Genomic DNA, 12,844 nt, shown 5'->3' with positions numbered 1-12,844 from the left:
TGTTCACTTTGACTAAAAGTAATTTTCTTTTCTTTTCTTTCTCTTAATCTTACTAACATATACTTGAAGACTAAAGTTAGTTGATCTATACTTGCTTTGACTAAAAGAGATATTTTTTTTTCTTAGTCTAAGCTAAATTATATAACAAAGCCTAAATCACATTTTTCTTTTTGGTTTATTTGAGCTCTACATATTTGTAAAGCATGAGATTTGTATCTAACTTTTTGGTTTAGGAGACATATATTATGTGAATTGAGCTATGTTTTACATTGGAGGTTATATTACTAGTTTAGTCTTAGAACATTCGAGCATATATCCATTTGGTCTTTAAAAAGTGTTTAATAACTTATAAACTTTCTAATAGATCTCTAAAGTTTAAAAATATTTGACAAAGTTCTCTACATTTTCAACGTGTCTAACAACTCAAAAATATATATTAAAAAATGTTTAACAAAATTAACTCATCCATTAGACATAAAATTGAAACTTATATCTAATGGAAGCCTAGACATTCACTTTTATAATTAGTATATATATTGTATATAATTTCTTTTAAAATAAAAAAATTGAATCGATCAAAGATTTATTAAACATAAAACTGAAAGTTTAAAGATCTAACAAACAATTTCCAAACTTTAAAACATATGTGACATATGAGAAAAGATACACTTCTCATAGAACACATGAACCAAATAGATCCGACGTAAATCGATAAAAAAAATAAACTTATAACTTATACTTGAATAAAACTAGTGTATAAGTAACCCTAATCCATTGTTAGAGGCATTATAATCTCTTAAACTATTAAACTATTAAAAAATGTGTTTGATTATTGTCCATTTCTATCCATTATTATTATTATTTTGTTAAGCAAGGTCAAAATTTGTTCCTTATCTATATAAATATATATTCTTTGGAATGAAATCCAACTTTATTAGATTTGGCAATTCCCTTCCTAGGTTTAGATCTGGATTTGCCAAATTAATAACATCCACACCCACATAGGGAAAAGAAAAAAAAAAAAAAGAAAAAAGAACAGAGAGAGAATCCAATTAATTATTAACAGAACATTATTTGCCCAAGAGGGCTAAAAGGGATTTGGGTTTGGATTTTTTTTTGGGGGGTTGGCCATTGTTTTTTTTTTTTTTAATCTGTATAGTGTTAATAAATCTATAGGTTAAATTAGGAATGCAAGCCAACATGCCCAAACCAAAGTGAGACCATCCAATCCGGCCGAAACCATCAACGATTCGGTGTTGGCTCGACTTGTTGAAAAACTTTTGATCATTCAAACTCGTTAAAAATCGATTGACTTTGATTCATCGGATGGTCTGTCAATAACAATCATAGTCGACCAATTTGTCCAACAAATCATTGCTTCTTAGTTCTATAGGAGCAACTCGCAAGCTTTAGTTTCCCTTATCTAACATATTGTTATTGGTAAAATATCATTTTAAAACTAATTTTAACAACCGAATTCATAAAAACTATAAGTTAAATTATCATTTTTGTCCGTCTAATTCTAATAAAGCTTAACTATAATCACTATTATTAGTTTATTATTTTCAAAAAAAAAAAAATCATCAGCATTTTAACTATAAAATTTTAAAACATATATTCATATTTTTTCATGTAGAAGTAAAATTTAGACATATAAAATAGTAAGAGTAAAATAGAGTATATTTTAAAATATATATATATATATATATGGTAGAAATAAAATATGGTAATTTAAATGAACCAAATAATAAATAGAGAGAGAGAGAGAGAGAGAGAGAGAGAGAGAGAGAAGGATTTTGGGGATGTACCTATCTTGGAGGCATCTATTGAGCTGTAGAAAAGTATTTGGATTTATCCATATGAAAAAATATCCCTTTGTTATTATTTTCTTTTATTTTCTTTATTTTTTTATTTTTTGGGATTCGCATCCAATTCAAAAACAAAGAAATTCAAGAACAAGCTCCTTCTTTCTTTTTCTTTTTTCATCTTCCTTCCTTTATTTTTCTCCCAAAAGAATTCTCTAGAGGCTTCAATTATTTTTCTAATCGAGAAATCGAACCTTTAATTTTAAAATTAATAGAACTTTTAAGATAATTGGATTGTTCATTTGAGATTATGGTATTGGAGTACTTCATAAAGCTCAAACATATATTCTATTCATCTTGTTATCCGATCAAGAACATCGATGAACCCTAAAAGAAAAACTCACCTTGAAGGCGGCATATTCAAATGTATGGGTTACTCCTCACATATATAGTCAATATATTGAGTTTTGAAAGAAAGACTTCAAATCATAATTGTTGTGATAATCAATACAATCACATCAAATTAGCATAAATTTTGAGTATAATTAAGTTTTATCTCATTTCCCTTACTCAATGAATCTCCACATTTTTCATGTAAGTTTTTAGCTTAATATGTCGATTTAAACTCGGTGTGAGAGTTAGATGTGTGCAATTTCGTAATCAACCAAAATACAATCTAACTAGTTAAAAGCATATACTCATAACAAAAAATTCTATATTTATATTTAGCTAAGAATATATACCCATAAACATGTTAGTTTTTCCAATTTCAAAGAACATATATAACTTCTTTTAGGGTTTTTATTTCGTTTTGAGAATTTCATTCGTACCTAACCCTAGTTGAGAGTCGTTCAATAATCTTTTTTTATAGTTATTACTATTATTAAATTATGTTTAGGTTGACTAATTAAACGGGATTAGTTTACGATAGGTTAAGTCAAGAAAAAGTTGACGTTTATGTTTGTTGAGATTAAAGAATAGAAAATGAAGGATAAGTGAGCTAAGTCCTAAGTCTCTTATTTCGCTTTCAAATCTCAGCATGTCCAATGCTGCCATCAAAAAGCAAAAGAATTTAAAAAGCCGTACATGGAAAAAGAAAGAGAACTGAAGCTGAGAAAAAAATAAATAAATAAAAAGATGCTTTAATATATAATATTTTTTTTAATATTATTTTTTTAGTATTTTGAGGTCCCCAAAATTATCCCCAATAAAGTTTTTTAGTTTTAATATTTTCCTTTTTTTTAGTAATTTAATTCATCTACTTAAAAAAAATAAATTGATGTTGACTCTGATTAAAGTTCCATATGACTGAATAATAATGCATATATATAAAGAAAATTTTTACAAAATATATTCAAACATTACCTTTTTGCTATAAAGTTATTCAGATTTATTGTAATTTTACTAAAGGAAATTAAAAATATAGTTTATTTTCATCACATTCTTAATATTTTTCTTCTATTCATTTTTATAATCAAAACCAAGAATTTTCAATGTTCTACAACAAATTATATATATATATATATAGAAATGTAAATTTTAAAGCAACAGAGAAATATGGGATGGGATTGGTAGAATCTAGACCTAATTTTGTAATTTTGGACCACCTTCAATTTTTTGTGGTAACTTTTCATTCTCACTTTACGATCTCTTATTTTCTAAAGATTGACGAATGAAAAAAGAAAATTATACCCTAGTTTCTAAATTTTTTATTTAGTGTTAAAAAAAAAACATAAATATGGGAAGTTCAATGTTATAAAGTTGGAGGCAATAATTCAACATTTTAACATTTTAACTTGTTTAAAAATTATAAAATATTTATGTAATAATTCAAGTTTATTATTTATTTTTTGTAATTTCCTTTTAGATATATTCATCTAAATTTCTATAAAATTAAGACTTCGATATTTCTCTCGATATCAAAATTTTAAAATTTGACTCCTATTACACATAACTTTACCGTTCATACCATAATAATGATCACTCTCTTTCCACGCAACATCACGAGATAGTGTCCAAGAGGTTTTATGCATGAGACATCCATCAAAGAGTAGGTGTAGCAACTCATTTGATTACTCCAGCATGGTATATGCTTCAATTATAACATAAAATGAAAGTGACTAAACTCGTAGTAATAATAATGTAAGAAAAAAAATTATTAATACTAAATATAAATCAAATAAATGTGTAAAAATGCCAATCGTCTTTTCTTTCTTTTTTTTTTTCTCTAAAAAATTCATAGCTAATTTACTTATATATATTTCACCAAAAAAGAAAAAGAAAAAAAAACCATATGTTCTAATATAATCTAATCTTTTAAAAAAAGACAAAAAAAAACTATAATATTATTCTTAAGGATATATATATAGAGAGAGAGAGAGGTTGCGGATATCCAAATATAGCATATTAATATAAATATAATAATAATAAATAATAAATAATAGTAATAATAATAAAATGGCATCGATTTGAAAGGCTTCTTCGCTTTCTCTTTATTTATTTTGTTTATTTTTTCTTTTTCCTTTTCGAATATTTGATAAGTTGGTGATCCTCAATGCAACTTTCCAACTACGTACGTTTTTTTTTTTAATTTTATTATTATTATTATTTATACCTATATACCTTTTACAATGTTTGGGAATATTTTGAATATTATGTATTGAAAGAAAAAATGTAAAAATTAAAAAATTAAAATGGCTCAAGACGTAGGCCAAGAGCCATATTTTTGTGAAAGGGTTATTTTTGAGTTCCATATTTCAATACGGCCTCTTTTGTTAAAAGGTTACATAATTTTCATGCACATGCATATAGCTAGAAATCAACTTAAAGAGTGTTTAGAATTAAATACGAGTTAGGATTGTTAATTACAAGCTTTTGTTTAATTTTAATAATTCAATATTAATATAATATAAATATGGCTTAATTACGGTACATCTTGTATTTGTTAAGTTATTATCGCCTTGGGTTAAGCTTGATGGATAACCTAAAGTTGAGAAACCAAACTTTTATATATATATATATATATGCTATGAGTCTATGAATTAATTAAATTAAAATCTTATTTTATACTAAATATTTGCGTATTAGTTTTTTACTAATTAATCGTTAATGGAAAAACCTTATTTTATAAATTTTACTAATATAATCAAGTTATTTTTTATACTAAATATTAATTAATTAATTACTAATTAGTTAACTAAATATACATATCTTGTATATTTTTCATCCAACATAAAAGAATATAATTTCCAAACTTAGGGTTTGTACACCTACACTCATATGACATATAATTTTCATTATTTTGTGCAAACAAATTAAAATATGAGTTATAATCAATCTGACTAAATTCAATTTGTTAAAGTGTCAGATATATGCTTGATTAAAACATGAGTTTGAATTCCACTTCAACACGTTTGGGTATTAGTTTTTGAAAATTAAGATTGTTTTCGTGAGCAATTTTTAGTAATCTTCATCCTTCTGAAAAATATTTGAATTTGTAGTTAATTCCAAAAACAAAATAACTATTTTTACTTTTTTGTTTTTGAAAAAATAAGTGCTTACAAATACTTCTCCAACTACATATATGGATTCCTTTGGTTTTATTGCTAACTTTTTAGAAGTGTTTTTGAAATCCAAACTAATTTTTGAAAACTAAAAAAAAAAGTGTTTTGTTTTTAGGATTTAGCTAAGAATTCAAATATTTAGATTAAAAATTGGTGTGAAATCACATAGACAATCCCTTTCCAAAAACCAACAACCAAAACTTCATTTGATAACTATTTAGGGAGCACACATTGAATTTGTTATTATAGTATGTATTTAGGTTGCATACTATTTAGTCGGGTAGTTAATGAAGATGAGAGAATATAGATAAAAATAGTAAACTTTGTAACAAATTGAAATTTGAAATAGTAATATTATAGTTAATTATATTGTAGGTTATAACAGTCGGAAACATCAATAATAATTGGGTCTATTGCAAATAATATAAAAACTAGATCCAATAAAATTTAAATCTATCTCTCATAGTCTATCATTGATAGATCATATGGCTAATACCAAAGTCTATTTGCAATTCTTAAAAAATGTAACATTGCTGTATGTCTAACTATTAATCTTAAAATTATTACCCGACCCATTGCAATTACCGGTTATTAGGAATTTTTTTAGTACTGTTATAGGTAATTGGCTAAAGGTCAAACATTGTGTGGGCTTTAATAGTCCACTCCACCCAATTAAAATTTGAGCCCAAATAACCATAAATTATTTCTTTATTTTTTAATTTTAAAAAGTTAAGCTTAGAAACATTACCGATTTAAAAGTTTTATATATTTTGTTTTCATTTTTATCAATCAAAATTAATCCAAATAATTTTCAAAAAACATTTAAAAAGTATAATTAGAAAAGCGAGAGAAAACAAGAATAAACAAAACCAAATATAAAAAAGGACTTAAATAGGTTATGAAACAGCATCTTTTTAGTTTTCAAAAATTACCTTAGATTTTAAAATCACAAAAGTGTTGCAAAGAATGGTTAATAAGCTTAATTTACACAACAAAGAAGTCTAAATTATTATAAAAATATCAAAACAAAATAGAAGCTCCATAAAATCTCATATTTTTCATCTATGTTGGTGTTAAAATCATGTCATGCAACGATATATTTTTCATCCAACGTTGATATTAAAATCATGTCATGCAACGACATTAAAAGTGATAACCTCGCTTTCGTCAATAAAAAAAACAGCGAGGTTAAAGAAAGAGATTAAAGAAAATGAATTCAAATCGAAAAGATCTATATATCGAAAAAAGTCAATTTTACAATAAAAAGAAAAAGTTAAAATACGATATACGATAGATAGATGATTTGAATATTTTGTTAACAATAATAGGATGCTAAACCTTTATCAAACAGCTTAACTATTTTCAAAAGCAACTTTTCCGAACCAATTTTATAGACTCAAGAACGCTCCTAATAGCCTTAACTTTTAGCTTTCTTAACAACACTCCAATTAGCTCTTTAATTTTTTTTTAACTTCAAAAACATATATATATATATATATATATATTTATTTGGTATGCAAATATTTCAATTTATATTGATATAAAATTGGAAAAAAAAATAATAAAACAATTAGGTGATAATTTCAACTTTTTAAAGCAAGATAAGAAAAAAAAAAGGGAAAAAGGGAAAAAGAATGTGAAATAAATGCAATGTCGGATCGTAGCATCGCATGATTTTTATTTTTTCGTCTAATTAATTTCTTTGTTTTTTGTTTTTGTTTTTCTTCTATTCCTCATTGATTCACCCATCCTCTACACATCAATAAAAACCACTTTTTTTTTTCTTATCATTATTTTCTAACATTACAAAATTATTTATCCTACCCAGAATAAAAAAGAAATTTCTTTTAGTTTACAAGTTTTATTTTATTTTTTAGAATTCTTTTTCTAGTCTAGAAAATTAAAACAATTATTTAACTCTTTCTAGAAAAAAGTAATTTATATTTTTCTTGATCATTGATATTCTATTTCAAATTATATCGATGATAGGCATCAAGAGATTCCTATTAAATTTTATCAATGTCAATGATGAATACATTATTAGAAGTTTATCAGTGTTTATCGTTAATAGAATTTAAAATTTTGCTATAAATATTTTAGATATTTTACTATATTTGAAATTATCTTTTCTATTTTTTATTTTTTTAAAAAAATCACAAATTTACCCTAATCTCGTTATTGAGAAAATACTAGTTTGTCAATTAACATAGTTTATATAATTTTTTTTTAATCTTTTCTTCTCTTTGATAAAGATGGATTCTTAACTGTAAAATTAATAAAAAAAATTAGATATTTTAAAAAATAACAAAATATAAAAACTATTTATAAAATACAGTAAAATTAATTAAAAAAATTTATTATATTTTGTAAATAACTTTTTTGTTCTCAGAAATATATGAAGGCTAAAATTATTATAATTTGACCAAAGATCAATGTTTTTATGCAGTATTTATTGGTGTTTTTTTATATGTAAAAGATCATATAAATTAAATTGTTTTTTTTTATTAATTTCAACTTTTTAATGAAAAATAGAAAAATCATTATATATAGTGGGCATCTTCTAATGATAATCACCATGTTGGAATCACCTCCCTAATCCATAAATATATCAACAACTAATATATGCACCAAAATGTGGGGTCTTCTCTCTTTCTAAGAATATTACAAAAATAGTTATAAATATATGCCTATATATATAATCTCTCAAAATGCCTAAATGTAATGCTAATAAATTAACTAAATTAATATGTTTACAAAAAGTATATAGATTAATTTGAAATTAAAAAGAAATCAAATGATAGATATACCTTGTTTTGTTATTTAAAATAATTTTTTTTATTTATATATAAATTTTTAATTTAACCAAATTTAGTTTAATATATGCTGTGTTTTGATTATTCCCAACAATTTTTTTTTTCCTTTTTCCTGCAAATTTAAGCAAATAGTGATAGGAATTTAATTTGCTTTTAATATCAAATTTTGATTAGGGAACTTGAAAAAGTTTTATTCCTTAATCCTTAATGGTCTCCTCAACTCTATCTCATATCAACATTGGGATAGTTTGTGTGTTAGTGATCATCATCTTTGTGATGCATAAATTATCTTTGAGTGCTGATGAATTGTCACAAAATGATAACTCCACTTTTATGATATTATTCTATATATCCAATATTTTGACATTCCTTGCTATCATATGATCTTCTTTATAATTCCTATATCCATTTGTCAAATATGTGTCATTTATATGTATCGCACTAAGGATTTGATTGTTAGAAATTATCGCTACTCGATTCTATTCCTTACATAATGTCATCATTGCTATTTCATTGTTATTCCTCAAATAATGTCTTCATTGTCAACTTAATAGAACCAATGTCGTCGACAATAGCATAGCTCAACGATCAAGGAATTTTTATTTTCTCTAGAAAAATTTTAGGTTGTTTAGAATTTTATCACATTGCTACTTCTGCTTAATTATGCTTAGTCTCTAGCTTTAAAATGTCATGTTATTCCCTTTGATCGTAAAGTTTCAAAATTTTGTACTTTTACTTCTTAATTTTTAATAATCCTCGATGTTAATTTTTGGAGGGTGGCCGTTTTTTATATTAGTGAAAATTGAAAAGTAAAAGTATAAAAGTTTTTAAAAAGTCCTAACACAAGTAGAAAGTTGAAAAACTTACTAAGGACTAAAAATTTACGTCTCGTTTGATAGCACGATTCGATTTTACTTTTCATTGTTTCTAGAAATTTTTGTTTATTTCCTATGGATTCCTCGATTATATATAATTATTATTTAATTAATTTTTCTCCATGGCCCAATTCTAAAAAAAATAATAATAAAAGTAGTTTTTTTAGTTTTCAAAGTCTTGTTTAATTTTCTTAAAATAGCATTATTATGAAGTGCATAACATGATATAAAAACACGTGTGCAGAAATTATTAATGTTTATATAGCTTAATTTTTAAAAACAAAAACCATTATAAACTAAAAAGATATTTTCAAATAATGTAAAATAGATCAAAATATTAATAAAATATAGTAAAGGTTATATGTGTTACTTATCGATGAGATCATTGATAGATACTAATAGAAGTCTCTACTAGCGTGTTTTTTATTTGATAAAATTTGAAATTTTACTATATTTTATAAATATTTTAAACCGTTTTGTCATTTAAAATAATTTTTATAGATAAGATGCTTATCAAAAACAAAATCATACTCGAGTCTTAAAATTAGAAAAAAAGTAGGAAAAAAAAGGTACAAAAGTTGTTTATTAGCATCTTCCTCTCTCTATAGTGTTTTAATTTTAATAAATTAGTGTATTGGACTTTCGGCAGCAACGCCCCTCATGTAAAATGGTATAAAATGATTCCCTAAAAAAGAAAAGGAAAACACAAAAAGGGCATGGATGCAAATATCTTAATTAAAAAAATATATATATCTTCAATTTTCTACACTATTATATCCATTTAATTATTCTAGTTTACTTTAAGTAATGAAGCTTTTAGTCATGCCCTTCCTCTCCTATATAAATACACACCAATCCCTTTCAACTACTACAAACCCTACTGATCCACATATATCTAATCTCTCTCTTTCAAACTTTCTCTCTAAAATCTCTAAATAAAAAAGAAAGGAAAAAAAAAAAAAAAAAACAATGGACTTGGTAGCAAAAATGGCTGCAAAGAAAGCTGTAGTCATCTTTACCAAGAGTACATGTTGCATGTGTCACGCAATTGAAAGGTTGTTTTACGATCAAGGAGCGAGCCCAGAGATTCACGAACTTGATCGGGAATCGAGAGGCAAGGAAATGGAGTCTGCCCTCTCCAAGACGTTGGGTTGCAGTCCAACCGTGCCAGTCGTGTTCATTGGCGGAAAGCTTATCGGATCTGCCAACACTGTCATGACTCTTCATCTCAATGGTTCCCTAAAAAAATTGCTAAAGGAAGCTGGAGCTATATGGCTTTGATGTTTTGAACTTAAATTAGTAAAAATCGAACAAAAGGGTCCTTTTTTTTTTATCCTTTTGTGTGTAAAAATATGCTTAAGTATAATAATGGTTGAAATAAGTAACAAAGTTGATGAAGTTGATGACTTATGTAATATATTTTCCATTTTTTCAGTTTTATCCCTCAAGTTTAATATATTTCCTTTGGCCCTTTTTTTGTTTCTATCATTTTGGAGGCAAATTGTAAAAACTATCCCAACCTAGCAGAACGTACGATTACACTATCTGTTTCAAGCTTGTACAAATGTCAAAATTAGACTCTCGAATTTATAGTTACGTTGTAGTAATTGGAACACTCTCAAACTTATACGATTTCTATATTTGATTGCATAAGTTTGTGAGTCTAATTCTTATAAATTTGAGGCTTAATTTTTACAATTTTCATTGTCTAATGAAAAAAATAGTTTGAACAATAATATTTTAGTACTTTATTGAGTAACGTTTGGATTTTTAGTTAATCTTTTTAAAATGTTAGTTAATTTCATTACGAGGTGAAATATTATCTAATATGATATTAGAGCCGATATGTCTTAAAAAAATTCTAAAATACTCACAAATTTTAAGAATAAGAACGTAAATCGTCCGAAATTTTAAATATCATATCTTTTTTCAATGATTGAACTATATGCATATACATATACTACATTTGTACAATGCTTAAGTGAAGTGATTGGTGTGGTGACAAAAGGTAGAAAGATGCTTAACCCAACTTTTTTTATATAATTAAATGGAACATTTTTAAATATAATTCGATCAACCAAAATATTTATAAAATTTAACAAAATTTCAAATATGTTATTGATAGACATTGATAGAATATACAATTTTGTTATATTTTTATAAATATTTTCAACAATAATTTCACTATATTTTATAATATTTTTTTATTAAAATGGAATAAACCGAAAACATAACATTTAATAAATTGCGATAAGATTATAAAGTGTTATATATATATATATATATATATATATATATATATATATATATATATATATATATATATATATATATATATATATATACATACTATCATAATTAAATTTTTTTAGCTTTGTTTAGTGATTGAATTAATGATATAATATAAACTATTCTAAAAACTTTAGAATAATAAAATGGGGTAAGAGAAGCTCTATCACACATAAACGAATGTGTTTGGCTAAGTATATAACTTTACAAAGAATGTCTTTCAATTTCTATTTTTGTTACCTAAAGCACAATTCGAAGTGCCATTCTAGAAAACATTATAATAATAAATATATTTAAATAAAGTTTAATAACAATTTGAGTGCCCTTAATTAAATGCCCTACCTGCCCGAATCTCTAAAGCATATGATAAAATGCCACATGCAATTTTTATAATTTTTTCTTAAAAAATAATATAATTACCGCGTGCAAAATAAAAGATTTGAACTTTTAACTTCCTATACTTCGATATATATTTTAATCGATTAAATTTTAAATATGTTTTCTATAAAATATTATAAGAATAAATATCATATCTCCAAAAGGCATGAGGAAGTAAAACAACGTTAGATGATTTTAGTTTCATGAAAAGCGTCTTTATTAACAAGATAAAATGGTATATTTTCATTAACTACTTAAAGAAAAAAAATAACTTTAGTTTTCAAAACGTTATTCTTATTTAAATTCTTTTTGATAAGAATTGTTTGACACAATTGTGAAATTATTTCAAAAATTACTTTGAGTATTTGTCAAATATTTCATTTCTTTTCAAAATTAAACGCTAAAAATAATTAAACACAACATTATGCAAGTGGTTAAATAGCTTTTTAAAACACTTTTAAATTTTATTTTAAACCTTTTTCTTATCAAAAAGTTTAAATAAAAAACGATTTCTTTTTATCTAGTAAATTAATTATTTAATTTTTAATTCTCTAAAAAATTAAAATTTTCTTATCCCATCAATTGAATTAAAAATAATAAAATACTTAAAGAAAGAACAAAATTTAAAAAATTAAAGTAAAAAAGAAAAAGTCTTTTCTTGGAAGGAAATAATCATGTCGATCAATGATTATATAGTAGAATTCCTTTTGAGTAGTTGTTTGTTTTCTTTGATTCTGGAGGTTGGAGATTAAAGAAAACTATGGTGAATTCAAGTTGCCATAATTGACCCTAATTGAAGCAATGCATAAAAGCATAAAAGAAACTAAGTCTGTGGGCTGAAAAGACTAAACATTGTTATAAATATATATAAAAGGAAATAATTGTCATTTCATGAGAAAATGCATGAAAGAATTACATTCTCCATAGCGTTTTTAAATGGATTGTTTGATTCTTCCTATGCTATGTGTGTGTGTGTATGTGAAAACAGAACTAATTCATATACACACACACACATATATATATTAAACACAACAAAGAAATTTTAAAAAAATAAAATAAAAAGATTTATTTAATTAATTAATTTCACTTTTTATGGAATGAGAGAGAAAGTGACAAATGTC

The 12,844-nt window shown here is 24.5% G+C and overlaps 1 protein-coding gene across 1 annotated transcript; it reads left to right on the top strand.

Annotated features, from left to right (window-relative positions):
- The first annotated feature begins 9,871 nt into the window (after positions 1-9,871).
- LOC103497875 (monothiol glutaredoxin-S10) lies at positions 9,872-10,541 on the top strand. The gene has a single exon (XM_008460258.3). The coding sequence runs from the start codon at positions 10,026-10,028 to the stop codon at positions 10,335-10,337; it is 312 nt and encodes a 103-aa protein (XP_008458480.1). The 5' UTR covers positions 9,872-10,025; the 3' UTR covers positions 10,338-10,541.
- The last annotated feature ends 2,303 nt before the right edge of the window (positions 10,542-12,844 follow it).

This window comes from Cucumis melo, chromosome 11, assembly GCF_025177605.1.
Source record: "Cucumis melo cultivar AY chromosome 11, USDA_Cmelo_AY_1.0, whole genome shotgun sequence".
In the NCBI taxonomy this organism is placed as follows: Eukaryota; Viridiplantae; Streptophyta; class Magnoliopsida; order Cucurbitales; family Cucurbitaceae; genus Cucumis; species Cucumis melo.
The sequence above is the reverse complement of the archived record's forward strand: the minus strand, read 5'-3'. Positions and strand labels throughout refer to the sequence as shown.